This window comes from Colletotrichum costaricense (assembly GCF_030867565.1).
Source record: "Colletotrichum costaricense strain IMI 309622 chromosome Unknown Scaffold_24.1, whole genome shotgun sequence".
NCBI lineage: Eukaryota > Fungi > Ascomycota > Sordariomycetes > Glomerellales > Glomerellaceae > Colletotrichum > Colletotrichum costaricense.
In genome coordinates, this window is record NW_026848253.1 from 336,928 (window position 1) to 359,218 (window position 22,291).

Here is a 22,291-nt window from a genome sequence, read left to right on the forward strand (position 1 = left end):
CCTTGAGCCTAACGTAGCGCGTATGAGAGGATCTATGGAACTGAGGTGGGGTGAGCGTTGAACTAAGACAGACGTCACCACTCGGAGATCGGGTAGCTCATCTCATCATGATGTGACAAGACCGCCCAGTTGGCGCCAGCTGGGATAAAGATTGCAAGGAGATAATTAGGCAAGGGTCATTATTCCCTTAGGTAAGATGAGTTGACACGTGAGTCGACCAGCAGAAATAAAGACGCAACGGCGGCACAAGGATCGAGGTCCGCAACCCGCTCCCGTCGAGCCGGGAATGAGGGGAAAGTGGAGTCGAATTGGGGCCTTGAACTCACGTAACTTGGGGTAAAGGTGCGGATGGAGAAGTAGACGGAGGAACTCGTCACTCGGCCGCATTAAATCCCACATTGGCATCAGGAACCCGCGACTCAATATGGCAATCCGGAGCATGCTGCGTCCGCAAAGGACAACAATGTCGTTGGAGTTGCCAATCTGGCCACAAGCAATCTGTTTATATGAGGAGGGCCGGGCAAAGTCAATTGGGAGATGAGTGAAGAAAAGCCATTCTATGTTTCGTTCATGTTCCTGTGTTAGTCTCTCATCGCATCCTGGGTCACTCTTCAAAGCACCATCCTCACCGAGGAAGTCTTCACAAAAGTTAGTAACACAACCACCACAATGAAGTCCACATCCCTCCCTCTCGCAACCACCCTCCTCGCGACGGCCGCCTCGGCCTTCCAAATCGGCAAGCCGCCCATGCCCCAAGCAAAAACCACAATGGCAGACAACTTCCCCTGGCGCGACCCCTTCACCTCGGCAACAACAGACGCCTACACCCCAACCTGCTCCTCGTCAAAGACCTTTGCCGCCACACAGTACACCCTCCACGACCTCTTTGACAAGCCGCCGACGGGCCTCTTCCCCTGGGGCGACGGTCTCAAGACTTTCTTTTCGGGCCGCGAGTACCCCGGCGGCTGGGCCGGCCTCGACCGCCACATGTACGACCGCAACGTGCTCATGATGGAGTACGCCGATGTTCCGTTGCGCGTGCGCGAGTGGATTGAGGAGGAGGAGCGGGCTGACGGCGCCGGCAAGGGTTTGTTTGCTGTGTTTGAGAAGCCTGCTGGGGAAGAGGATAAGATTACGGAGCGGGTAGCTGTTCCTGGCGAGGCTAAGGAGGTTGATCGTGGGCTTGATGAGGGGAGGGTTGCTATTTTTGCGCCGGGAGCGTTGTATCCTGTTCTTCCTCTGTTTGTTGCCGACGGCAGTGACTGTGAAGGTGAGTTTGACATCCATTCGTTTTCCTTCCCTTTTCAATTCCTCGAATGCATTTGTAAGAGCAGCTGGCTAACATCATCGCAGCGACGCTCGCCGACTTGAGTAGTTACCAGGCCGTGCCCAAGGATGCCGCCGTCGTGGCGTGGCCCGTCAGCCATACCCGTCCCGACACCGCCAATGGCAAGAGGGACATTGAGTTCACCGTCAAGGCCCAGGTTCTCAAGGTGAAAGAGGTTGCGTCAGAGGCCGAGGCTGATGCTGAGGGGTCCAAGGTGTCTGACGAGAAGACGAAGTCGTCTGATGCGGCCAAGGATGAGTTGTAAGAAGGATGTTCTGGGGCGCAAGCGAAGCTAAGAATGCATGTATGAGTAGATTCTTACCCTAGTGTTTCATTGATTAGTATTTCCTGATTACGTCTTGCTTTTGCGTTTGATCAAGTGCTGATTTCGAGACTGCCATTGTTCGTAAAGACATGTCCTAGCGGCTGTGCATTGCCTAGTGTGTTGTGATTGTCAATCAACAACAAGAGACTCACGACTTTACGTTAAGCTTGATCCTTCGAGCTGACAAGCTCCACAATCCTGGCGAAGTTGGTCCGTGTGCGACGGTCTCCGTCAGCGATCTGCGCTGAGATGGGGACGGGAGGGCATTATTAATCCAGATCCTTGGCGTTTTCTCCGTGGAACTCCACGGAGCGCCGTGGCCGCCACGGTGGCTGGAGAGCTCCACGGAGTTCCACGGATCTCACACCGATACTGACCGATGCTCACCGACAGTTGGACCACTTACACGCCTGACTATGGTATCGTCTCGGTCTCGCGATGCAACCGCGCGGCAATGAGTAATGCTGTACCCAGCTGGGTTCTGAAATCAGAGCATTTTCAAGTTCCGATTTATTGATTGCTATGCAGAGTCGAGTTAGCCATGAACGTGAGCACTTGGAGGTAGAAGCGTAAGTGTGGATCCAGAACGTTTGTATAGAGCGATGTTATTGAATTCCGAAGGAGACAAGAGACTCATTTTTATAGTCACGAAAATGAAGAATTCAAAGAAGCAATCCATTCAAACTTGTAGAAAACACCTGGAAGTGAGGTTGCATATCAATCCACGTGGTTGAAGTCTCCCGGCGTCTATACAAGATATGCCGGGGAACCCGGTGCCCCACGGACGTCTCCTCCGTGGAGGGCCCCGTACGCTAACTTTCCGGGTAAACCACCGCCACGGCTGCAGCCGTGATACTACCACATTGCGCCATCGACTCTGCACTCGTCTCCGCGGGCATCATTTCGGGACCATAGCGCCGTCCGGGCTCGATCCCGTGGCAACTCAAGATGTCTTTATAAGTGAGCTCCCTAGACGCCTTCGATTTTCAAACAGTATCATCATCAGCATCATCTCCTCGATCATCATAGCATTTCTACAGTTTTTTCCTACTATTAACCAAGCATTTATCAACCTCCAGTCAGTTCTACTACCACCACAAACATGCCCGCCCGCTACGAAAGCTCCCCCGCCAGCCCGGAACCCCTGGCCCGGCCCCTGACCTTTCCCTTCTCCGGCAAGACGGCCAAGAACCGCCTCCTCAAGAGCGCCATGGCCGAGTCCCTCGCGACCTGGAGCGCCACAGAGCCTTTGAAGAGAGGTATCCCCACGCCCGAGCTCGTCGAAGTCTACCGCCGGTATGTCCTCTCCTCTTCTTGCCTTCACAGCTAAAACACCTTGATGCTAACCCAACACTACCAGATGGGGCCAAGGACCAGACAACTTTGGCATCATCTCCACAGGCAACATCACAATCGAGTTTGAGGACGTGAGCACCCTGGGCGACATGATCATCACCCCCGAATGCGCCCCCGAAGAAGGTGACGCCCGCTTCGAGGGCTTCAAGGCCATCGCCGCCGCAGGCAAGGCCGATGGCAGCCTCATGGTCGGACAGGTCAACCACCCCGGGCGCCAGGTGCAGAAGAAGATTCAACCGAACCCCGTCTCCGCGTCCGCAGTCCACTTGGGTAAGTGGTCTCTCCCCCCTTCATTCAATCATTCACTCTTGAAACTTACAGCAAGAACAGAACCGAAGATGGGCATGGAATTCGCAACGCCCCGCGAAGCCACCAAACAAGACATTGCCCGCTTCATCGAAGGCTTCGCCCACGCGGCAGCCTACCTCGAGAAAGCAGGCTTCGACGGTATCCAGCTACACGCCGCGCACGGGTACCTCCTCGCGCAGTTCCTCTCGCGCACGACGAACCGCCGCACCGACGAGTACGGGCCGCAGACGCTCGAGAGCCGCACCCGGTTGATTGCCGAGATTGGTAAGGCTGTGAGACAGCGGACGTCGCCGGGGTTCATCTTGGCTGCCAAGATCAACAGCGTCGAGTTCCAGGAGGGCGGGGTAACGACTGACGAGGCGAGGGAGATGAGTGCCCTGCTCTCCGGGCTCGGGTTCGACTTTTTGGAGATTTCCGGGGGCACGTACGAGGCTATGGGGATGAGCTGGGAGAAGGAGAGTACGCGCAAGCGAGAGGGCTTCTTCTTAGAGTTTGCGGATACGGTTGTCAAGGGACTCGGCAAGGATGCTGCGGCGCGCAAGACCAAGGCGTACATTGTCGGCGGGATGAGGACCGTAGGCGCGATGGTGAAGGCGCTCGAGGTTGTCGACGGGGTCGGGTTGGGACGTCCCGGCGCGCAGGAGTTTAGGTTCGGTTCGGAGTTGATCTCGGGCAGGGTGCAGGGCGCCGTGCAGCCTGTTGAGATGGTTGAGAAGGATTTCGGGATGGGATTGACGATGGCGGCGGCGCAGATTCATCAGGTTGGGCGAGGCGAGGAGCCGTTCGACGCGAGCGATGAGGGCGCGGTGGGGAGGTTTGCGCAGGATATGCAGGCTTGGTATGGGGATTTGATTGCCGATGGGGATAAACTGGAGCATTATGGCGCTGTCAAGTATTCTGGCGAGACTCTGCCTTATAGGGAGACCTCCAAGGCGTAGTTTTGGTTGCTGGTTGCTTGACTGAAGACAGTGGTCGTGCATTGCCGTGGTGTTGCTAGATTTAGACTTGCTTTTAGATTAGAGACTATAGTTTTATTTGCGTTTGTAAGGTTTTTTTTAGCTGTTAGAATGCTAGAGTTATATACGAAATGGTCTTGGTTGAAACTTGTGATCTGATCTCCTTGTTCACCAAGTGTCGTGTAAGTGATCTGGTGCGGTCACCTCGGTGAGACTCGGTGAGCGCCTTCGGTACGTACTGAGAGACGGTGAGCTCAACTTTGACGATCCCACCGCAGTAATCAAACGCTGAGAAAGCACGTTTGCGGTAAGAGACAACAAGAACCAAAAATCCAAAACTGATCGACTTTGACTTCAAGTCCGAGAAGGATTCGAGCACCCAATGAAACGACCAAGAGAATGCGAGCTGATTGTGGCTTGACGGGACCCCTAGGCGCATCCGTCACCTCTGGATTTGTAATCTTGGCCCAGCGACTTAATCCTTGCGCTACTGCTGCGCACCACCAAAACAGACGCAGACCCCTGCCTCGCTCTCTTAATTGGGACTTTGGACTACGACTCAGAGTCTCGAATGGTTGAAATATCCAACTCATCCACCTCGATTGTCTGGAATTCCAACTTGGTTGACCCAAGACGGTAACACGGTACACTCACAGACGACTTCACTATGGAGACTTCATCACAACGCCGCAAGGGTAACAAATACCACCATTCCCAATAAACCATGACTAACACGCTTACAGCCTGCGACTTGTGCTTCCTCAAAAAGATCAAGTGCGACATGCTCAAGCCGGCCTGCTCAAACTGTCTGCTGTATAAGTCTGAGTGCCGCACCACCACAGTCCGTCGGAGAGTAGTACCGACGAAAGAGCGCCAGCAACGGCCAAAAGAAACCACCGCGGGAGAGTACGTTGGTTCGTAATGATCAAATCACAGGACTTTAACTGACGATCCTCTTCACAGCCCAAAAAGAGTGGTAGAGTTGGAGAGCCGGTTGGCAAAGATAGAAGAACAGCTGCAGCGCGCACTGGATGCGAATATTCGCCTTTCCAGCCAAGTCCCGTCCTCAGCATCAGCACCAGCACCCGCACCAGTCCAGTCCGCACCGCTTACAGACACCATCGAGTTGCCCCTGGACAGTGCCGGCGACTCAACCGACAGCACCGAGTTCATCAATGCCTTTTCATGCAGCGAAAGTCCGAGCGAGTGGGTGGTGGAGCCGGAGAAGCCAAAGTTGCCGCCGCTGGAGGAAGTCACGCCCGTTATCGACGAGTTCTTCAACCGCTACAACTCCATCATGCCGCTCTTTGACCAGCCGACCTTTATGCGAATGCTCTCTGACTGGTATTCGCCGTCCTCGAATCACTCCTCCGCTGCCTGGGCAGCCATCAACATCGCCCTGGCGTTGGGGTATCGGTGCACGTTGAAGGAGTCGGGCAACCTGGATGCCCTGGTGGACGACCAGAAGGTGCTGCACCACATGCGCAACGTACAGTCTGTCGTGTCCGACTTGGTGACGCGAGAAGAGGACCTGCTAGGGATCCAAGTCCTCGTGGGCATGGTCGTTCTCTTCCAGGGTACGAAAGATCCCAAGCCTGCCTCGGTCCTCATCGGCACGGCTATCCGGCTGGCGCACCGGCTGCACCTCCACGACAAGGAGTCCCTCCAGTACTTTTCGCCCGCGGTCGCCCGGCAGAGGTCGCGGGTCTTTTGGCTCGCCTACTGCATGGACAAGGACATCAGCCTGCGGTCAAAGACGCCTTCGTTCCAGCTGGACGCGGATATTGACCTGCCCCTGCCGGAGCTGGACCCGGACGACGGGGCGGGCGTCATGGCTGCGTCTAACGGCAGCAAGTTCAACTTCTTCCGGGCGAGGGTCGAGCTCAGCCACATCGCGGGGAAGGTATACGATCTGCTCTACAGCACGAGGTCGCGCAAGGTGGCAAAGTCGGAAGCGCAGCTGCGGGTGACGCGTCTGGAGGAGATGCTCGAGACGTGGCGCCGCAACGTGCCGGCCGAGTTCCAGCTCACGTCGCTGCTGGAGTACGCCGAGCCGCTTCCCACGGTGCACCTTTCGCTTCTCTACCACAACTATTTTGTCATCACCGTCATGGTCCACGGCATCTACTCGCACGACGCGGATTGGGTGCAGAGAATTAGCTCGTACGGCCGTGCGACGATACAAGACCTGGATGGTATAGGACAAGGAAACAGCAGGCAGAACTCGCCGTTGCCGACGGGGTGGGCAAAGTGCGTGGAACTCAGCCGGGACTGCATGAATCTGTTTGTGGAATCGCCAAAGACGGACTGCAGCATCTGGTCCAATGCGTGCGCGCACTTTTCGGGGCTCATCATTATCCTATCCAACATGTTTATTTTCCCAGAAAACCCCAACGTATCGGCGGACAAGGAGCTCGCGCAACACGCGATGCAGCTTTTTGATATGATGCTGCGTCTCTCTGCAAACGAAGACTTCCGCAGGCTGTACGAGGTAGTCAAGGAGCTGCACCGGCGGGCGATGGCAACGGTGGATAAGGTTTCACGGAAGAGAGAAGAGCAAGCGGCTGCGGCTGCGGTGGTGGAGGCAATGGACAATACGCTGCCGTTTGGAATGCAATTTGAGGAGGATGTGAGTTTCTTTGAGGGCGCAGGCATGATGGACTTTACAAGGGCTTTTGCTGGGGGTATCATGGAGGAGTCACCGGTGACTGCGGATTCTGAGGCAGGAGACACGTTAGAGGCCGGGGGTTTCCAAGGAGACTTGGGTCGTGCTGCCGCGACGGTTGGGCATAGTCATTACTAAGCTGTGATGATACTCTATTGGCGTTTGGGAGTCTACCATATCCAGACTATATTTAGTGAGTTGACTTTGTTGTAGCTGTCTTATGACTACCGGATGAAGGAAACTTGAATATCAGTAGAGAAACTGAGATATCATGTTCACGATGATCTGCTTTCTTGACTTGGTGACGATCAACCCGGTTGGAATCGTTGGTGTTGAGCTCCATTGAGGACAAGAGCTTGGGCAATCGGTGCCTGCGGACGGTGGACCGAGTGGTGGGGTGTTTTGGTGGGATAATTATGGGACCCGTGTGTTAGGTATGATGCTAACCCTGATCAAGACAGGTGTGATCCAAGCTCTGGCAATTCGTCCAGTGAGATGAGAGGAATTTGCAAGCTGGCAGGGATGACGGGATGAGGTGGGGCCGCAGTGGACAATGACGACCAGGAGTGAGCTCAAGCACCTGCCACAGCAGATGAATTGCACTGGAAGGAAGCATACTGCGTACGTAGTAGAGGGAAGGAATGGCACAAGCAACAGCATCGTCTTGGGGAAGGTGGTTGCCGCCGCTAATCCCGGGAGATCCTTCCCTGTGGAGGAACGAGCTCACTGTCATGGCGTCATCATTGAATCGTCCAATTTTGGGGAGGAAGTTGCGTCCATCTCTGCCTCGTACTTGCACGTCTACCTACAGCGTAAGGTACCTCACATCCTCGCGTCTTTCTGGCCATCCCGTGTTTATCTGCAGCCATTGAGAGCTTCCCTCAAAGCACAGCGCATGAATGATGATGATGCTCTGAATCCTCACCACTCTCCATCGCCCGACGTTACAAACGCAAAAACACTGCCCGCCTTCTTGAACCCCTCCATAAACACAACCCCGGTCAAAGACGAGTCAACCTTGACCTGACGGAGTATTGTCACCAATCTGAAGACGCGAATCCATCGACTTTCCCCATCTCTCAGCAGACCGCCTACCAACACGTCTTGCCTCATCCCACCTTACCCCGGTTACAGCATACTTACCGCAACATCTCTGTCTACTTGTCACCCCCGGAAGCTTTTACCTTCCAGTCACCATCTGCCAGGCATTTCACTATTAGGATACTTAGCTCCCACACTATATCTGGGAATACCTAAGCAGTCTTGGCCCCGTGTGCTTTGTTGTCTGACCCCCTCCCTCCGCCCCGGTGCTTTACATCAGCAGCTGTCAGTCCGAGTCGGAGTACCCCTCGACGGTGACCATATCATCTTCCCCTCTCTTTCGCCTACCCATCTACTCCTTGGCCCCCTCCCCCTCCATCCTTCATGCAAACCAACAGATTCCTTCTCCCTCTCCGCCAACACGTAAGAGTATCTTCTCTACTCCGACAAACGACACAAAAGAACCCATTTTCGTATAGCGCACGAGCCATGGCCGACTACAAGCTCAAGTCCGTCTCCTCGCTGTCACTCAAGCCGGGAGACAAGCAGGAGGTTGAAGTCGAGGGAATCGAGGGCGCAAAGGTCCTCCTCCTCAACGCCGGCGGCAGTATCCAGGCTGTTGGCCCCAAATGCACCCACTTTGGCGCACCACTCGTAAAGGGAGTCTTGACCACCTCTGGTCGCTTGACATGTCCCTGGCACGGAGGTATCTATCCTCTCTCACGTTGGCTCCATTGCACTTCACTGACACGCATGCAGCTTGCTTCAATGCCAAAACTGGCGACGTTGAGGATGCCCCTGCTCTCGACGCCCTTCCCGTCTTCAAGGTCACCGAGCGCGACGGCGCAGTCTACATTTCTGGCGAAGAGGCCGCTATCAAGGGCGGTCGCCGCAAGCCCAACTTCAAGTGCAATGCCGCTGGTGGTGCCGACCAAGAAAAGGTGGTCATTGTTGGTGGAGGTTCTGGTGCTCTCGGAGCTGTTGAGGGTCTGCGCAACGGTGGCTACGACGGTCCCTTGACCATCATCTCCTCTGAAGGCTACTTCCCCATTGATCGCACAAAGCTGTCCAAGGCTCTCCTGACCGACGTCAACGCCCTGCAATGGCGCGACGAGGCCTGGTATAAGAGTGGCTCTGTCGACTGGGTCGCCGACGAGGTAACCGATGTTGACTTCTCTGACCGCAAGGTCACCACCAAGAAGGGCGATAGCGTCCCCTATACCAAGCTCATCTTGGCCACCGGCGGTACGCCCAGAAACCTGCCCCTCCAAGGGTTCAAGGTGCTGGGCAACATCTTCACCCTCAGAACTGCCCACGACACGCAAAAGATTGTCAAGGCCATTGGCGACAAGGGCAAGAAAATTGTCATTGTCGGATCCTCCTTCATCGGTATGGAGGTTGCCAACGCCACCGCCAAGGAGAACACAGTCACCGTCATCGGTATGGAAAAGGTTCCTCTGGAGAGGGTTCTTGGCGAGAAGATTGGCGCTGGCATCCAGAAGAGCCTGGAAAAGAATGGCGTCAAGTTCCACATGAATGCTGGCGTTGACAAGGCAGAGCCATCAGCCACGGACGCTGCCAATGTTGGCGCGGTATACCTCAAGGATGGCACCAAACTCGAGGCTGATCTAGTCATTCTCGGTGTTGGTGTCGCCCCCGCTACTGAATTCCTGAGGGAGAACAAGGTCATCAGATTGGAGGACGATGGCTCGATCAAGACCAACGAGAACTTTGAGATCGTTGGTCTCAAGGACGTGTACGCCATTGGTGATATCGCAACATACCCCTACCACGGTCCTGGAGGCGACGGCCGGTACACTCGCATTGAGCACTGGAATGTCGCCCAGAACGCTGGTCGCTCCGTTGCAAACAACATCATCAACTCAGCCGTCAAGACGCCGCACTTCATCCCCGTCTTTTGGTCCGCACTGGGTTCACAGCTGAGATACTGCGGTAACACCGTCGGCGGATGGGACGATGTCGTGATTCAAGGCAATGTGGAAGAGTCGGCGTTTGTTGCGTACTACACAAATGGCGAGACGGTTGTCGCCATGGCCTCCATGGGTAAGGACCCTGCCATGGTTCAGTCAGCCGAGTTGATGTCGCTCGGAAAGATGCCTTCGAAATCGGAGCTGGCCAAGGGTCTCGACATTACCACTATCGGTCCGTTGGAGGCATGATTTTGTAAACAAGAATTTTATGCTTGTTCGGGTGTACACGGGAGGGATGTAGGACGTAATCTATGGCGTAATTAGGTAGGCTTCAAGGCATGCAATGAGCACACAATTCAATGAATTCAATTAACAAGGGGTGTTTGTGATATTTCCACAGCAAAGATGGATGCCGTGACCGCGGAATATGAAAACCCGTCGAGTAAGCCGGCGGGACAATTGCTAGTGGATCTATGTGGACGGTGAGAACTAGTGAGGGACACTCGGGACCGAGCGCTGCGTTCGTACCCGAGATGGCCGGTGTGGGGCGGTGGCTGCGTTTCCGGCCACGCCAGGACCAGCGGAGCCGGGCAAGTGCGGAGCTTGCAAACCACCGCCGTCGACGCCGTCACAATGGCGCGGGATTGAAATGCCAAATGTATAAAGACCTCATCGTGCATCTCGTACACAAGTTTGGATGGACGGGCGAACCACACTACGCTTTTCATACAATCTTACCTTGAGCCTCGAGACTTTACTTTTTGTTGTTGACTTACACCGGTCGGCACATCAACCAACACCAAAATCAACACACAATGACGACGCAAACTCAAGCACCCGTGATAATCATAGGCGGAAGCCTAGTAGGCCTCGCCAGCGCCCTCTTCCTCTCCGCCCGCGACGTCCCGGTCATCCTATTCGAGCGCCACACCTCGAGCTCCCCGCACCCGCGCGCCATCGGGTACACCTCGCGCACGCTGGAACTCTTACAGACTGTCGGCATCTCCCCTGATCAGCTGAAAGTCGGATCCGGTCCCCCGGGCGGGAAACCTCGTCGGGTGAAGGTCAAGAGTCTGGCGGGGGAGTGGGCTGATGAGCAGCTCTGGAATAACAACGCCGACAGGGAGAACGGTGCTGGCCCGAAGGGCGAGACCAAAAAACCTGGATCTGGTTCCGGTGGACCCCCACCGCAGCAGAAAGGAGGCAAAGTCTATGCTCCCATCATGGGCACGGCGATCGCCCAAGACAGACTTGAACCCATCCTCCGCAAACGCGCCGTCGAGCTAGGCGCGGATCTCAGGCTCGGGTGGAAGATGACGTCCTGGAGCCAGTCAACAGACGGCGTACGCATCACGGCCGTCAACAGAGAATCAGGGGAGGAAGTAACCGTCGAAGGATCGTACATTGTCGCCTGCGATGGCGCGCGGAGCATCTTCCGCGAGGGCCTGAGGATCGGGACGACGGGCGTGGGACACTTGCGGAGTCTGTGCAGCGTCATGTTCCGGTGCGCGCCGATTGAGAAGTTTCTGGAGCGCGGATTCGTGCAGTTCTCGATCGAGGGGCGCGAAGACGGGTTTGAGGCGTTTCTGGTGAGTTATCACGATGGGAGGTGGGCGTTGATGTGGAATGCCGCCGAGGAGACCATCCCCGACAAGGAGGCCGAGGCCGACGCCAAGGACACGATCAACGTCAGCAACAGCAACAAGATGGACGCCCGCGCGCAAAAGGACCTCATCCGCAAAGCCCTCGGTCTCGGCGAAGACGAGATCCAGGACGGGGATATCGAGCTGGTGACGATTGGGTTCTGGGAGATGAGCGCGCGGATCGCGGAGAAGTTTGCCGAGGGGCGGGTGTTTCTCGCGGGCGACGCGGCGCATACGTTGCCGCCTAACCGGGGCGGGTACGGCGCCAACACGGGGTTCGCGGACGCGCATAACTTGGCGTGGAAGATTGCTGCTGTTAGGAGCGGGGTGGCGGACGAGGGGATTCTGGGGACGTATGATGAGGAGAGGAGGCCTGTTGCGCTTGTGAGGCATGATCAGCTCTTTGCGAGAGATGATTACAAGGCGTATATCCGGGGTGATGGGGGGAAGGGGAAGAAGGTCGAGGTGATTGACGATATTGCCATGGAGTTGGGGCAGATTTATCGGTCTAGGGGGGTGGATTTGGGGACAGAGGAGGCTTTGCCTGATGCGATGAGGCCTGATGAGTGGAAGGGTCAGCCCGGGACAAGGGCGCCTCATTTGGTGGTTAGGAAGAGGGATGGGAAAGAGATTTCGAGTTTGGAGTTGTTTGGGCGTGGATGGATTGTGCTCTCGAGGGACGGGGAGTGGAAGACTGCTGCTGTTGGTGCTGGGTGTGAGTTTGTTCATGTTGGAGAGGATGTCGTCGAGGTTGACGAGAGGGAGGGCGAGAGCTTTGAGGAAACGTTTGGGGTTGGGAGGGAGGGCGCTGTGTTGGTGAGGCCTGATGGGTTTATTGCCTGGAGGGTTAGCGGAAGGGAGGATGGTGATGACGAGGTATTTTCTGAGGCTTTCAAGCGGATTTCTTTTGCGTTGTAGTCAAGTTTGGTGACTTTGACTGCGGTTTTGCAAGGGAATTATTGATGGTTGTATTATTACTATGTTCTTATCTGAAAGAAACCTGATAAACTCCTCTTGAAGAAATATTTGGCACTAGCCTCTATTCTTACAACTTCTTGAGTATCGTGGTAATGATACAAGTGCAGACGCCTCGCCTTGAAGAGGCTGAATAGGTATGATGGCATGCCCCCAGCCTATCACGTCTATTAAAAGAATCTTGATACGGCGTAGAGGGGGAATAGATTAATTATGACCACTTTGAAGTCCAACCTGAAGTTCAAGCCGGTCATCACATTAGAAACATGTCCCTCCAATTTCACTTCTTCAGACGGATGACAGTTATCGATACTGCGCGATACGCGAGAGACAGACAAGGCGCGCTGAGTAAATGAGCAAATCTCTTCCCGAAGATGATCAGAATCAGAATCATCAGAGGAGTCCATAACTTAAGATGTGAGAAGTAACCAGTAATAAGACATGGTTGTTGACGTTGAGTCTCAACTTCTGCCAGAGTCTGCCCGTGAATACGCAGTTTGAAATATCGTCTGAGACGAGTTCGGTGAGTGAGACATGGCAGCATGCTCCTTTGAGTGACCACAGCAAGCAGCAAGCAGGGGCTCAACAGCTGAGAGGTTTGAGGGCAGAATCTCCGTATCGTATCATAGTTTCCGTAATGCACTTGATAAGCAGAAACATCTGATGGTTCTTTGCCAAAAAGAGCAGTCCGCCCAGACAAAAGCAAGACTGGTCGGAAAACCAAATACAGCTAGTACGGTGCGGGGAGACTAAATGAGGGGATGCGGAGAGGATGCATGTTGCTCGGGTGCATCACGGGCAACGCCATGCCTCACCGGTTCGGCGGTTTTGGGTTAGCGAAGAATACGTGTCCGGGGCTTACACACAGCCATGTAAAAAGGCCGACTTGCGGCTTGATGTGTCATGTTGTACTCAAACTACCTTGCCTGTATCCTCCAGCTTCACGCATGAAATTTCTCACTGCGCCACTGTCTATCGCTGCATTAAGTGAAACTTCTCTCACCATGTCTCCCAAGATCCTGCAAGTTGGCGTAGTTGGCGGTGGTGACGTTGCACAAATCGTTCACCTTCCAACCTTTATATTTCTGTCTGGTCTCTTCAAGGTCGTCACCATTTGCGACATTTCACGCAAGACGGCCGATCATTGTCGTGCCAAATTCAACATCCCCCACGCAACCACAAACCCAGACGACATCTTCAATGACCCGGCCATTGATGTCGTCGTCATCCTAACATCTGACGAGTACCACGCCCCGTATACCATTGCTGCACTGGAGGCCGGGAAAAACGTCTTGCTCGAGAAACCCATGACGCTCAGTCTACAAGCCGCCGACGAGATTATCGACGCCGAGACCAAGGCCCCCAGTAATGCCCGCGTCTTTTTGGGATACATGCGACGCTACGCTCCAAGCCTCCAAGCCTTCAAACGTGAGATCGCCTCCATTGACAAGATCAAGTACGCTCGCGTTCGCGACATCATCGGCCCCAATGCCTATTTCATCGGGCAATCGGGAGCATACTCTCAAAAGTACCATGATGACATACCAACCGAGGTGTCGGAGGACAGAAAGGCGCGACTGGCCGTCTTACTAGGCCAAGCCTGGGGACAAGAGCCGGAATCGCTCACAGCCGCGCAGATGGACTACTGCTGCCTCCTCGGCAGTCTCGGGAGTCACGGTCTCAGCCTCATGAGGAATGTGCTAGGTGGCCTCCCGGAATCGGTTCTCGCTTCAACGGACAACGCGCGCTGGTACACGGCCATGTTCGAGTACCGAAACGGCACCGCCCCCGACGACAGGTTCACGTGCGTCTACGAGATGGGCATTGACTCGGTGCCGAGATTCGACTCTCATGTTGCCGTCTACGGGGAGAACAAGACTGTCACGATTTGCTATGATACGCCGTTCGTCAAGGGCCTCGGCATCACGGTGGAGATTGACGAGCTGAACGAGCACGGGGAAAAGTCCCACAGGTCTCTCCAAACCTCGTACGAGGATGCCTACACTGCAGAGTTGAAAGAGTGGTATGAGACTGTGGTTCACGGCAAAGAAGTCAAGACGTCTGCCAAGGACGCTCGAGATGATTTGATACTGTTCAAGATGATGATGGATAAGTTCCCCGAGCACAAGAAGATCAAGAACTTGTCCGATAGCACGCCTTTCGTACCGAGCGGCCCTTGAATGCCACGCACACCAAATATCACTGCATTGCTATTCAGTACAGTATTGAACAAAATTTCGCCTGTTTGCCATCTCCGAACCCGTGAATGACGTTGTCTCTTCCGCCTGTTGGGGAAACCCAGATGCGCTTATCACTTACACCGACTCGGGTGCATGACTGCCTTGATGTGACCGTATCTGAATCAGAGAAAAACTCTCTGTTTCGATGCGTACTTGCTTCGGTACTTAGATGAGGTGCTTCAAATTACTCATGTGCTGGGGTGGGTGTAGAAACTGTTGATATAATAATCACGAAGGCTTAGTTGATTTTGAATCTTGGGTGGAGAAATGGGGGATGAGTGAAGAGTCGGCTTGAGGCTAGCTCAAGATGCCGAGCTTTTCTCATTCAAAAGGAATTCATCCCGAACCGACTATACTCTTTCTACTTTGTTTCGATTAATTATGGCCTCCATGTACAGGATGTAGCAAACGTACTCTGTATTAGGGTCGACTCCAAAGAAGGGTGACACTGATTTTTGGGGACCTGCCGTGTAAGTCTTGAGGAGGTATCCGTTCATCGGACGACGCAGCGGCCTGGCAATCCCCAACATTGCGACGCCATGACAAATGCGAAGACGACATTGTCTTCCACGAGACGAGGCTGATGTGCGAGGCTGCAGCAAGCCTGCTCGCCCCAAGCTTCACTAGGTATGTTCACGGACATTGCGTCCTGTCAGTGCTAAGGCCTATCGTTGACTCTCGGACCTATGTGTCCGTTCGACCTGTCAAGTCATCCTAGTCTGCTTTTTGATCTGTTGATAAGGTATTGATTGCGCTCGTTATCTTAGTGGTAGCAAATTCGTACATGCGACAGAGGGAAGTGCCCAAACGTTGTGAACAGTCAAACTCAATTATTGCCACCATATGTTGCCAGTCACTCACAGCCCGAAACCACAGGAACGAAAACACCAAATTTTGTTGGAGCTCATGAACTCATTGAACGACTATGGCTAACGTTAAAGGAAACAGGAGGTAATATCCGTTGTCTAAGATCGTACAGTCTACAGGGGTAGTAGGTATCTACAACTTGGAAATGATGGCGCCGGCAAACTCGTTAGTCTTGGCCTTGCCGCCCAAGTCGCCGGTGAGGGCCTTTCCTTCCGCGAGGGTATCAAAAGCGGCCTTCTCGATTCTGTCGGCGTACTCGCCGAGGCTCATGTGTCTCAGCATCATCATGGAGCTGAGGAGCAGAGCGGTGGGGTTGGCCAGGCCCTTTCCGGCAATGTCGGGGGCGGAGCCGTGGACGGCCTCGAAGATGGAGCACTCGTCACCAATGTTGCCGGAGGGGGTGAGACCGAGACCACCAATGAGACCGGCGCACATGTCGGAGAGAATGTCACCGTACAGGTTGGGCATGACGAGGACCTTGTCGTTGTAGGGGAGGGGGTCGGTGACCATCTTCAGGCAGGTGTTGTCGAGGAGCTCGGCGTCGAACTCGATCTCGGGGAAGTCCTTGGCGACGTCGCGGGCGGTCTTGAGGAAGAGACCGTCGGACATCTTCATAATGGTGGCCTTGTGGACGACGCGGACCTTCTTGCGGCCAATCTCCTGGGCCTGCTGGAAGGCGAAGCGGAGGACGCGCTCGGAAGCCTCGCGGGTGATGAGCTTGATGGACTGGACGACACCGTCGACGACGACGTGCTCAATACCAGAGTATTCACCCTCAGTGTTCTCACGGATGAGGACGGTGTCGACGTTGTCGTAGGGGGTCTTGTAGCCAGCGACGGATCGGCAGGGACGGAGGTTGGCGAACAGGTTGAAGGTGCGGCGGAGAGTCAGGTTCAGGGAGACGTGGCCCTTGCCAATGGGGGTCTGCATGTTCAAGTTAGAATGGGAAGAGAATGGCTCATGGTCGGTAAACACATACGGCGAGGGGTCCCTTGAGGGCGACCTTGTTGCGCTTGATGCTCTCAATGGCGGCATCGGGAATGGCGGTCTTGCCGTCCTTGAGGATGGGGGTGACATCGACGGGCTCCCAGGTAACGGGGGCCTTGGCCGCGGCAAAGATGTCCTTGACGGCCTGGGAGATCTCGGGACCGATACCGTCACCCTCGATCAGGGAGACGGGGTAGTTGCCCTATACAAGATTGGTGATTAGTTTTGTCTTGAAGGCATGTAGATGTCGCAGGTTTGACCATCGCCAGTCGAGTGATTTTGGGCTGCGCAAAGGGCCGATTCGGGGCATTGTTGTTGCTCGAGTACCCGTCCATCTGCACATGACGAGTGACATGTGCGTTCAAGAGCAGAGAATGCAGTGTCATTGTCGAGGTCGGGGTGCGCCAACAAACAACAAAGCCGAGGTCTTTCCTTTGCGCGTAAAATTTTATGGGGCGGGTAGGAACGGAGGAGGGAAATGGCATACGTTGGAGTCCTTGACACCGTGGAACTTGGCGACACGCTCGCTCGAGTAGAATCTGGAGTTCTACATAACTGTTAGCAATTGAGTTCTATTCGAATGGCTGGCCTGTAGTAGAGGCTCTGCCCGTGTTGCATCGTCGAATCGTCACCGGCGGGCGGGCGGGATCGCGGGACGGCAAGGAACAGGATGGAGGAATTGCGCGCACCTGGAACTGAGAGACGGCGGCGGCGCGGGGAGCGGCGCGCATGGCCTGCTGCCGGAGAGGCGCAGCGAAAGTACGGGCGGCCAGCATCGTGTCTAGAGTCCTTTGGTGTTGAAGGATACGTGGAGGCGGAGGAGAGTGGTCGGGTGGGAAGGATTGGTCGTTTATCGGGAGACGGGAATTTTAAGGTCGGGAGAAGGAAGTGTTAGTAGCAGAGACGCCAGCGGCGGCCAGCCGGATTTGACAGGTGAGAAAATAAACCGCCGCTTTACCGCAGGGGTCTTGGCTGCACCGGCAGGTGTAAGCGGCTCTGCTGCAGGAAAAAAAACTAAACTTGTTGGCTTTCTATGCATTCATGATGTTTTATATTCTACCATCTTGAGAACTCTACAGAACTGAAAACGACGTTTTCTGAAAGATGTGAATGTGGCTTTCTATACAGTCTTGTACATCTCCATAGTATCTTGTTCCCTGAGTTGTCTTTATCCGAGGTTGAACATTCCGAAAGTGGGATCTCCAGTAAAGCGGCGGCGTGTCTTCAAAGGCATAAGAAAACATCCCGCGGGATTATCGATGACCGACCTCCTAGCACCGACTGCTGCCGAAGGTTTAGCCACGAGTTGAGCCACACCTATAACACCTTGTGGCTGGGCAGACCCCACCCTCCAACTTTTCTCCGGGTGGCAGGAACGGACATAGACTTTTCCGGCCGATTGAGGACCAGCCCGTCTGACCGAACTCACCTCCAAAACCTGGGTGTGCTTCGGTGAGTGAGGTGCCCTCGGTGTGCGCCATAAATGCACCAAGTGGGCTGCACCGTTGTCACCAAGGTACCTCTCTACCTAGGTTTGAGCAGTGAGCTAGCTGCCATCTGGAACTGAACGCAAACAATTCGCCATCAAGTTGCACCTCACTTTGTTGCACTTGCGCAGTGCTTTTTGCACCTCCGGCACCCTGGTTGCCTCTGTGCGGCATTGTCAATCCTTCATCTTTGGCCAATGGAATTATTCATCTTGTACCTTTGAAACGGCTACACGTACTGCAAGCAACAAGCTCCCTCGCCGAGCCCCCAGCCGTTCCTCGGCCGGCTGGAACAACGATCGCTTTCCTCCTTTGCGAATTACCACCACGATTCGTGATACCAATACCCCATAATGTCGTCAGATTACGAGAGAACTATTCTGGATTTTTACCAGCTCCCCAACCCATACCCCGACGAATGGCCAGCCGAGAAGAACCAGAGCGATGCATCCGACGATGAGGACGAGGCCAAGGACGAGAAGAAGGCGAAGCTGCAGCGCCGCAAGTCGCGATACCAGGCACTTGAGAGAGCCGTCAGTGACCGACGCAGCATAATCCCCGGCGCCCAGTCGGACAAGGGAGGTGTCGCCAACATTGTCCAGCGCGACGAGCCCGATCCCTTGGGCACCACCGACAGTGTCGTCAGGACCCTCCGCCAGCTGGGAGTCCCCATTCAGGACGATCCGCGCTTGCGTACGTGGGCTCGATATTGTGATAATCACCAGCAAGACTGACATGCGTCCAGGCAATCGATTCCTCCTGTCCTCGACCACCTTCTCTCCCGCCTTGTTCCTCTCGCAAATGCACGCGACTGCCGACACCCAAAGCTTGTTGACCGGCCTGGACATGCTGTCCCAGTCAATCGATCAAAAATCCGCATCACTTAAGGTTCTGGTGGAGACCAACTTTGAGCGCTTCGTCAAGGCCAAGGCTACCATTGATAATGTGTACAAGGAGATGAAGTATCGCGGCGCCGAGCCGCCTCCGCCGCCAACCACGGGCCGTGCTCGAGCTCACTCCCGCCACGCGAGTCGCAGCAGCTTCCGAGGCAGCAACGGCGGCATGAACCTCGCCGCATCCCTCGGATCTCCCACCTCGGACGCTCGCAAGAAAAACGCCCTCGTCAAGGAAAGCGAATACGGAGTCTCGGGCATCAAGGCGCCTCTTCTGGATGTCTCTGCCAAGGCGGAAGATGTGTGGGGTCCGGCGCTGGGAGGACGTGAGAAGGAGGAGAATCTCAAGGTTGTGTCGGCGAACCTAGATCAGTTCAAGGAGTACGTCGAACTAAGCTCTGCCATTGCCGAGAGCATCAAACGAAGAGACTACGAGAGTCTCGTGGAGGAGTACAACAAGGCGCGCAAGTTCTCAGACGATGCAAGAGCACTGGCTGCAAACGCCGCTGCGGGCTCTTCGAGCCAAGCCGACATCTATCAGATTGTTTTGGCGGCACGCATATGGCACGATGTGGACGAGCAGATCCAGGCCTTCAAGCGGGACGTGTGGCGGAAGCTCGTCACCCTTCACGGCGTCTCCAAGGCCGACAACCTAGGCCAGCAAGACCAGCACATGGAGCTGATTAGTCTGCTTCTCGAGCTGGGCGTCGACGACAACCCCATCTGGGTCTGGCTGCTTAGTCGGTACGACCACCTCAAGGGCAAGATTCAGTCGACGTCAGACCGCTCCAAGGTCGAGGTGGAGGTTCTACGACGACGCCTGGCCAACGCCGACAAGCCCGGAGCGCACGCGGTTGCATCGCATCTGCGGTCTCTGGGGCGCGCGGCCGTGGAGAACAAGATAGCCTCGGCTGACTCCGCCGACGTTATAGAGCTGTGGGAAAAGATGCTGGCGTTCTTATCGAGTATCCTATCGGCTCAAGGCATCCTGGGAGAGGTGTTGGACTTTTGGCAGACGGTTCAAGGCTTCCTGGAAGGCAAGATCCAGCGCACGCTGCCTGTGGGGTACAATGGAGAATCGCAAGTCCATCACCAGCTACCAGAGGAGCGTGCTGGAGATTTGCAAAAGGGCACGCTGGAGCTAGTCGACCTGATTCGCGAAACAGTCTTTGCCTTTTTCGCGGGCCCGCCACCCGAGGATATCTCGTTGCTCTTCTCGCCCCTCCCCCTATCACCCAAGAGTCCGCCCTCTGCAGGAGCCGGAAACCTCACACCCACCGGGTTTTTGGATCCTCGGCTGAACCTCGACCCTAACAACATTCCTCCTCCTTCGCCCAAGCGCGGCGAGACGTGGGAGAAGCTAGCGTTTTGGCCTCCGTGGTCCAATTCCGTCAGTGGTGTCCACTACCTTTCCAAGATGCTCGCCCTGGTAGGTTCGGGCGCGTCCGACTTGGCGAGCATCGGCCCCGTTGCGAATGGACTGGACCCTGGCGTCTTGGACAGGCTCAAGACGCTTGTCAACATTTCCAGAGAACGATGCGTCACCGCTCTTTGCGCAGCATGGAACAAGGACGCTGAGAATATCAAGTTCGTAGAGGACTGGTACCGATCACCGGAACTGGGCGACCTCACCCGCATGCCCTCGAGCTTTTCCGCCTTTGAAGGCGCGTTGCTTACAGGCATGCAGAAGATCCTGTACATATCCGAAGCCATGTCAAAGCCTGGTGCGGGGGATATTGTCCTCCCACCGCCTAGTAAACTCTTGCAGATGGTCAGAAGCCAGTACGTCACGACGCTCTATAAGGCGTTGAGCGGCATGGTGGAGAATGCCGAGCGATCTGTCAAGAAGGCCGACGACGATTGGACAACGGATATGGACGGCACCATTGTCGCCTCCGCCGCGCCCGCTCCCAGCGGCGGAAGAGCGACACTCGACGCGGGAGACAGGGTGAGTTTGACTTGTATCATTTTGAAAGAACTACCTACTGACATACTGTATAGAACGTCCGTATGCTCCTTACTCTCAGCAATTTGCAGTCACTCCGCGCCAAGGTCGTGCCAAGTCTCAACTCGCAGTTTGAGAATGCCTTCTCCGTCAAACTTAGCGATGAATCCAAAACGATCAAGGATGTTCTGGGCCAGATTGACGCTAGGCTCTTCCAATCATACACCCGCCCATCCATTGAGGAGCTGCGCAACATTGTCAGAGCCGGGGTTGCCTCGCCCGACTGGGTCCCTGAGGTGGGCCAGAAACCGCGGGAAGCGAGACCCTACGTCTACGAAGCTCTCCTCAGTCTCGTGCTCGTCCACACCCAAGTCTCGACCACGGCACCCACGCTCACCTCGCAGGTGCTCTCGTACCTCCTCGAGCAAACCAGCCGTGAGCTTCTCGAGGCGTTCCGCACGCGACAGAGATACACCCTCGAGGCGCTGATGCAGGCCACCCTGGACGTCGAGTTCGTCGCCCAGACGCTCAGCCAGTACACCACCGACCGTGCCTCGGCGCTCCAGAGCGAGATTTACCAGGAGCTCGATGGGCGCACCGATAACGACGCGCGCGCGCGCCTGCAGAGCGAGCTTCCCGAGATGAGGAACGTGTTGAAGCGACTGCGCGAGGCGAGCAAGAACGAGTTTACGTGCTTCAGGAAGATCAAGCGGCCCGGCATCGGACCCTCGAGGACGGGCACCGGTGACTCTGCGGCGAGTATCAAGGGCTAGTGGCCCCCTCCTCAGTGCAGAATGAGAAAGTCAGGTATCTGGGCCTATGATTAGGTTGTAGGGGATGAATTGGTTATGAGAGAGCCTTTGGGTTGGGAGGTATTGGAGGTTCCGGGGTGTGATGCCCTGGGCCTACATTGCGCTTGGGGAAGAATCGCGCCCTGCCAGATTGGGGCGGGCGCATGAGTGATGAAATGTTCAATGTCGGATAGCCCATGTTTTGCAATAAACAAACGGATTCAATGTACGTGGTCACGATGCAGTGAGGTGTGAAGTTGAGGGCAGAAAATGTGATCTTGACTGAAAAGGGGGGTATCTATCTACCGTGACGAATTCTAAGTGAACTTTTGGTGTGTCTTTTACGACAGCCCCATCTATCTAAAGAGAAGAAGCCAACTGTGAAAACTTTTTTTTGCTTTTCCATGAGTCCCTTGTTCCCAAAGTGCCAAAAGTCTTTCTGCCAACCCAAGTCCTGTGGTTTCCTTTTTTGGTTCCTTTGTATGGGGTTTGCTTTCATGTCGCCAATGAAGACATGTCTCCAACGGAGATGGTGGTTGTGGTGGCGATAGTA

General features: G+C 55.1%; 9 protein-coding genes across 9 annotated transcripts; 7 read left to right on the forward strand and 2 right to left on the reverse strand.

Moving 5' to 3' along the window:
* Positions 1-669: 669 nt before the first annotated feature.
* On the forward strand, positions 670-1,592 carry CCOS01_15509 (uncharacterized protein; the record flags this gene model as incomplete). Its single annotated transcript, XM_060463648.1, has 2 exons — positions 670-1,270; positions 1,354-1,592. 2 exons carry the CDS (start codon positions 670-672, stop codon positions 1,590-1,592), a joined length of 840 nt encoding a protein of 279 aa, XP_060305792.1.
* A 1,162-nt stretch (positions 1,593-2,754) lies between these two features.
* Positions 2,755-4,255, forward strand: CCOS01_15510 (uncharacterized protein; the record flags this gene model as incomplete). The annotated part of the gene is made up of 3 exons (XM_060463649.1): positions 2,755-2,948; positions 3,013-3,278; positions 3,330-4,255. The coding sequence occupies 3 exons, from the start codon at positions 2,755-2,757 to the stop codon at positions 4,253-4,255; spliced, it is 1,386 nt and encodes a 461-aa protein (XP_060305793.1).
* Positions 4,256-4,940: 685 nt separating this feature from the next.
* Positions 4,941-7,076, forward strand: CCOS01_15511 (fungal specific transcription factor; the record flags this gene model as incomplete). Its single annotated transcript, XM_060463650.1, has 3 exons — positions 4,941-4,968; positions 5,017-5,179; positions 5,237-7,076. 3 exons carry the CDS (start codon positions 4,941-4,943, stop codon positions 7,074-7,076), a joined length of 2,031 nt encoding a protein of 676 aa, XP_060305794.1.
* Positions 7,077-8,468: 1,392 nt separating this feature from the next.
* Positions 8,469-10,159, forward strand: CCOS01_15512 (uncharacterized protein; the record flags this gene model as incomplete). The annotated part of the gene is made up of 2 exons (XM_060463651.1): positions 8,469-8,685; positions 8,739-10,159. 2 exons carry the CDS (start codon positions 8,469-8,471, stop codon positions 10,157-10,159), a joined length of 1,638 nt encoding a protein of 545 aa, XP_060305795.1.
* A 566-nt stretch (positions 10,160-10,725) lies between these two features.
* Positions 10,726-12,471, forward strand: CCOS01_15513 (FAD binding domain-containing protein; the record flags this gene model as incomplete). The annotated part of the gene is made up of 1 exon (XM_060463652.1): positions 10,726-12,471. One exon carries the CDS (start codon positions 10,726-10,728, stop codon positions 12,469-12,471), a length of 1,746 nt encoding a protein of 581 aa, XP_060305796.1.
* A 1,061-nt stretch (positions 12,472-13,532) lies between these two features.
* On the forward strand, positions 13,533-14,708 carry CCOS01_15514 (myo-inositol 2-dehydrogenase; the record flags this gene model as incomplete). The annotated part of the gene is made up of 1 exon (XM_060463653.1): positions 13,533-14,708. One exon carries the CDS (start codon positions 13,533-13,535, stop codon positions 14,706-14,708), a length of 1,176 nt encoding a protein of 391 aa, XP_060305797.1.
* Positions 14,709-15,767: 1,059 nt separating this feature from the next.
* Positions 15,768-17,398, reverse strand: CCOS01_15515 (isocitrate dehydrogenase subunit 2; the record flags this gene model as incomplete). The annotated part of the gene is made up of 4 exons (XM_060463654.1): positions 15,768-16,559; positions 16,615-16,824; positions 17,110-17,169; positions 17,312-17,398. The coding sequence occupies 4 exons, from the start codon at positions 17,396-17,398 to the stop codon at positions 15,768-15,770; spliced, it is 1,149 nt and encodes a 382-aa protein (XP_060305798.1).
* Positions 17,399-17,491: 93 nt separating this feature from the next.
* CCOS01_15516 (uncharacterized protein) lies at positions 17,492-17,653 on the reverse strand (the record flags this gene model as incomplete). Its single annotated transcript, XM_060463655.1, has 1 exon — positions 17,492-17,653. A coding segment is annotated over one exon (162 nt), but the record flags the coding sequence as incomplete, so codon positions are not given.
* Positions 17,654-18,462: 809 nt separating this feature from the next.
* On the forward strand, positions 18,463-21,720 carry CCOS01_15517 (exocyst complex component Sec5; the record flags this gene model as incomplete). Its single annotated transcript, XM_060463656.1, has 3 exons — positions 18,463-18,802; positions 18,855-20,950; positions 21,004-21,720. The coding sequence occupies 3 exons, from the start codon at positions 18,463-18,465 to the stop codon at positions 21,718-21,720; spliced, it is 3,153 nt and encodes a 1,050-aa protein (XP_060305800.1).
* Positions 21,721-22,291: the final 571 nt, after the last annotated feature.